The sequence below is a fragment of the Triticum aestivum genome, chromosome 2A, assembly GCF_018294505.1.
Source record: "Triticum aestivum cultivar Chinese Spring chromosome 2A, IWGSC CS RefSeq v2.1, whole genome shotgun sequence".
NCBI lineage: Eukaryota > Viridiplantae > Streptophyta > Magnoliopsida > Poales > Poaceae > Triticum > Triticum aestivum.
Genome location: NC_057797.1, coordinates 201,807,434 through 201,812,351, shown reverse-complemented (window position 1 = coordinate 201,812,351; position 4,918 = coordinate 201,807,434). Strand labels below are relative to the sequence as shown.

At 44.5% G+C, this 4,918-nt stretch overlaps 1 protein-coding gene across 1 annotated transcript; it reads right to left on the bottom strand.

Moving 5' to 3' along the window:
* Positions 1 to 1,960: 1,960 nt before the first annotated feature.
* On the bottom strand, positions 1,961 to 3,680 carry LOC123188340 (formin-like protein 3). The gene is made up of 2 exons (XM_044600391.1): positions 2,949 to 3,680; positions 1,961 to 2,635 (listed from the first exon to the last, which is right to left on the bottom strand). Exons 1-2 carry the CDS (start codon positions 3,616 to 3,618, stop codon positions 2,229 to 2,231), a joined length of 1,077 nt encoding a protein of 358 aa, XP_044456326.1. The 5' UTR covers positions 3,619 to 3,680; the 3' UTR covers positions 1,961 to 2,228.
* Positions 3,681 to 4,918: the final 1,238 nt, after the last annotated feature.

Here is a 4,918-nt window from a genome sequence, read left to right as displayed (position 1 = left end):
TAGTAGACAAAATAGAGATTATAAGTATCTGGCCATTAGGCGAGCAACTAATTGGAGAGCGCTCCTTCGGGAGCCTCCCGAGGATCACTTCGGGGTGCGCTTAGCCGTTGCCACATGTCACGCTCTGGGCACTTTCTTTGATTTGATTTTTTATTTTTTTCGCATGCTTTTTTGGCTTTTTAAATGGTTTTTTCTGATTTTTTGACTTTTTCGTTTTCCACTAGTCTTCCTTAGCCTTTGAACCATTTTTTTCAAAAAAATTACACCAAAAAACACGTTCTTTTTTTGATTCCATGAGAGGCATGGCCATGCCTCTCAGAAACGAAAAAAAACATGTTTTTGTTTTTTCCTTTCGCGAGAGGCACGATTTTTCTTTCACAAAAGGCACGGCCGTGCCTCTCGAAAACGAAAAAAAACATGTTTTCTGTTTTTTTTCTTCCGCGAGAGGCACGGTTTTTGTTTTCGCGTGAGGCACGGTTTTGCTTTCGTGAGAGGCACGGCCATGCCTCTCGTAAACGGAAAAAAACCGCGTTTTTTTTCCGCGAGAGGCACGACCATGACTCTCGAAAACGAAAAAAATAAGTTTTCTGTACTTTTCCTTCCAAAAGAGGCACGGTTGTACTTTCACGAGGGGCATGGCCGTGCCTCTCGGAAACGAAAAAAACATTTTTCTTTTTCTTCCACAAGAGGGACGACCTTGCTTTCGGGAGAGACACGATTATGCTTTCGTGAGAGGCACGGCCATGCCTCTTTTGGAAAGGGAAAAAAACGTGCTCCAGGTTCAGTTTTTTCGTCTGATTTTTTCGTGATAAAAAGTTTGTCAAAACCTATCAACATGTGATCTAATTTTATAGATCTCGATGCGAGAAATCCAATGATGAAAAAGAGTCGAGATTTGAACGCACGGTTTAAGAGATAAATTTTTTTGAATAACCGGATGTACGAAAAAAAATCTCAAGTTGCGACAAGTGACGCACATGCAATGCGTCAGTTGTCGCAATCTAAAATGGTAGGAGTGATCTTTGATAGGAATACTCTTTAATTAGTGATTCAGACCATTAACGTACACGTTTGACCTGACCTCTATGTATCTAGTTTTGAGAAGCCCAAGCCCATAATTGATAGCCCACAGGGCACGTACTGCAATCTGGTCGATCTGCTGGTCTACGTACTCGTTGATTGGACCAATACAGAGCATTGCCACAATACATCGCTATTGCCCAACTCCACTTCTCCACAATCCTCAACCGTTTCAGCTGCCATCGCCACCGAGCTAGGGCTTAATTGAGCGGCAGACCTCATGAGCATCAGCAACGACCTGACTGACGAAGGATCCCGCACGCCCGGTATGAATCTACCACAACTCCGCAAGCTGGTCTACTAATTGGCAAACATCTCCCCCTCTCGGCTTTCACAACACGGCTTGTGGGTTTGTCTAAGCTGAACCTATTGTATGGTACATCGATATATTAACTTTACGGGTGTGTTTAGGGCACATTTAGATGTGCTCTAGTTATTGCATATCTAAGTGAGTGAATCAAGCATAAAGCGGAAAAGAAAAAAAGAAAAAGAAAATATCCACACGGATCTCAACGTAAGATCAATGACATAAGACTTAGATGTGCAATACTTATGACACATCTAGATGTGCTTTAGCAAAACTGTAACAAAAAATTGAAGCCATTTGTTTTAACCACCCACTTCACTGATGAGAATGCATAGCTACTTGTATATATTTTAGGAGTGGATTACTACAAAGCTCGACGTTTGATGGTTTGATGGGCCTGTTGTGCGTAGATATACATCTAAGCTGATAAAAAAATGTAGCTATTTCAATGTAACTGCAAAACAAATGTTGTCATTATTTGTTTGATATCGACACTATATTAAAGAAATAAAGAAATGATATATACGTTGGTGCTGCATTTTTTGCATGTGCATTGTCCTCTTAGCCCCCCTATGTTCAAATCCTGACTCCGCCCATGATGTATTCCCACATTAATCTCATTACACAACACGCACATAGATGAGATATTCAGCAACACGCATGATCACTGGTGAGCTGATGAATTAGCTCTGTACCCAGCTTAGCTAGAGCTGATGAATTAGTTCTTCATCTATAGAGTAACCTTATACAATAATCTATATATACTCATAATGGCTTTGTGCTATATATATGACAAGCTCTGTTTCAAATATGTGCGCATAGACGTCATGGTGTATAACCATCAGTTGTTGCTAGTGTTGGTCGACACAGATACAGTGGCCGACGACGGGCACGGTGGCTTCGGCTTCGACTTTGCCTTCGGTTTCGAGTTAGTCTTCGACGGACACGGTAGCCTTGGCTTCCGTGCATTAGGATGGCACGGCCGCTTTAGCAGCGGCTTCGGCGGGGTTGGTTTCGGCGGCATGGGCGACGGCGGCGATATGGGCGACGGTGGCGGCATGGGCTTCGGTGGAGCGGGCTTTGGAGGTGTGGGCTTTGGTGGCGTCGGCTTTGGCTCCGGCTTTGGTGGCTTCGGACTCGGGGGCTTTGGACCCGGGCTTGGGTGGTGGTGGTGATGGTGATGGTGGTGGTGGTGGTGGTGGTCCAAGCATTTGTGCCCGCATGATTTGTAGCAATCCGCCTGTTTATCTGTAAATCAAAGGCATGGTAAATGGAGTGATTCTTATATGTACGCGCAATTTATGACCTTCTTTGGTTGGGTTTTTGCTTCTACTTTTTTAGCTTTTTCACTTTGGTAAAAAACCAAAAAAGTTCCTAAATAGGTGTTTTTTTTTGCTTCGGCTTTTGGTATATACTCATAAGACAAGAGCCGAAGCAAAAAAAAACCCTATTTAGAAGCTTTAGTGACTTTTTTGGTAAAGTGGAAAAACTATAAAAGAATAAGTAAAAGCCCAAATAAACAGGCCAGGTAAGACGCATGTTGCTTTTTTGGAGTACGTACAGGGTGGGTGATTGAGGCAGGTCTCCGAGATGCACATCTTGTAGCACACCGGCGGCAGGCTCCTGTAGCAGTCCACGATGCACATCTTCTTGCATTTGAAGTACTTCCGCCAGTCGCTGCGGCTGTCGTCGTGGTCGTCGTCGTCGTCGTCATCGTTATCATCATTCTCATCATCGTCGTCCTTATCATCGTCGTTGTCGTCGTCGTCCTTGTTGTCCTTATCATCATCGTCGTCATCCTTGTCATCCTTATCATCGTCGTCCTTGTCATTCTTATCACCGTAGTCATCGTCATCCTTTTTGTCGCCCTTGTCATCGTCGTCCCTGTCGTCGTAGCCGTCGGCGATATGGGCGACTGCACCATCGGTTTTGTCGACAGCGGCTAGAGTGCCATCGGTGGAGTGTGTGATTGCTGCAGTGCCATCGATAGAGTTGACGGGGATGGAGGCGGCTGCTGCACCATCGTCGACGGTTGTGTGGACGGCGGGCTGAGTACGATTGACGGAGCGGGCGGCGGCATCACGGTAGCCGTCGCACTTGTGCATGCAGGAAGAGTAGTACCGCCAGCAATGTGCTCCCTTTGCGGGTTGGGGATCCGCTGCCCCCGCCGCGGCGAAGAGCGCCGCCACGGTCAAGACGGCGGCGATCCTGGCCACCGCCATGGAGGCCATGCTTCTCCGGTGAAATTTGTGGAGATGGAGATCGATGGTGTGGCTGGCTTTGCAGAAGAAAGGTGGTATATATGGGCAGATTGAGCGTACATGTTCTCGCGCGCAGATCGAGTGCACGCGACATACAAACTGAATCAGTTAGCGCGCGACCTGGAGATGCAGCACGCGTCCGGCAACTACGTACCTCCATGCTTAATTTGCTCGCGCCAGCTTCTCATGCGTCGCGCATGAATGCATTTGGTGAATTTGTTCGACCCACAGCTTAGTTTTGGTAATTTCCTAGCTAGGCATCAGTCACGCATTTTGCACAGCTCCACCATCCCTAAACTGTGCTCTTTTCCTTTCACCCCTTAGCTCCAGCAACCCGGGTTTGATTGCATTAACCAAATGATTATAGAGAAATGACCTATTTTGTATGTAGATTAACAAAATTTCCATAGGATAATTAAATTGTGTTTGGCGTGTGTATTGCAATAATCCTTTTTGTCCACTAAGACTTCGCATATTTTTCCATTTATATGGCCAACCTTTTTTTCTTATAAACTAAGTTCGGCTGACTTCCAAAAAAATTTAGCAAACGATGATTCATGAACCACAAACAAAGCCTTGGAAACTGGTCCCTCTAATTGATATTGGGCGCCATTTTAGAGTCATTAGCCATGTATTTATACATTTTGTCATCATTATACAAAAAAACACCAACATCGACTCGATTTGATATCACAAAAAAATTCATGAAATGTATTCTGATAACTTATAATTACTTCTGTACGTAACAACATAATTTAAAACGTTTGTAGTCAAAGAAGGCCCAGCTTCGACTAGCAGCCTGCACTGAATTGGCATTTGAATATCATATGATGTATAGTTTCCTCAATCGGTTGCCCACACAATAAGCAGTCATGGTCATCTCCAATATTGTAGTGACGGCGTTGAGATTGTTTCTGATGTTGAGACGATCCGAGAGGAGAAGCCCACCAAAAACTTTAATTTTCATGCTTGATTTGGATTTTCACAATCACAGGTATGTCTTGTGTGCTTTAATATCTCTGAAGAAACATTTGTAGTTAGTATCGCCGTGGCGTCTATTTACTAGATCCCTAAATATACGCCTATATATCTTTGTCCTCGGGATGAGAGCCATTACCCATGTGTGCAATAAGATTTTGGATTTGACGTACTTTGTTATGAGCTTGCATGGACAGGGGAAGGTGAAATGCTTCACCAAGTGTCATCATGCCCAAGAAATCTCGGGCGGACATGTCCTCATGTATTGCATAAGAGAAAGCCCTCGGTGGGA

What these genes read in the sequence shown, in the direction of transcription:
- LOC123188340 (XM_044600391.1), bottom strand. Translation starts at nt 3,618, where the DNA reads ATGGCCTCCATGGCGGTGGCCAGGATCGCCGCCGTCTTGACCGTGGCG. An exon ending in CTGCCTCAATCACCCACCCT is followed by an intron (nt 2,636 to 2,948) that starts GTACGTACTCCA and finishes TTTGATTTACAG; the next exon opens with ATAAACAGGCGGATTGCTAC.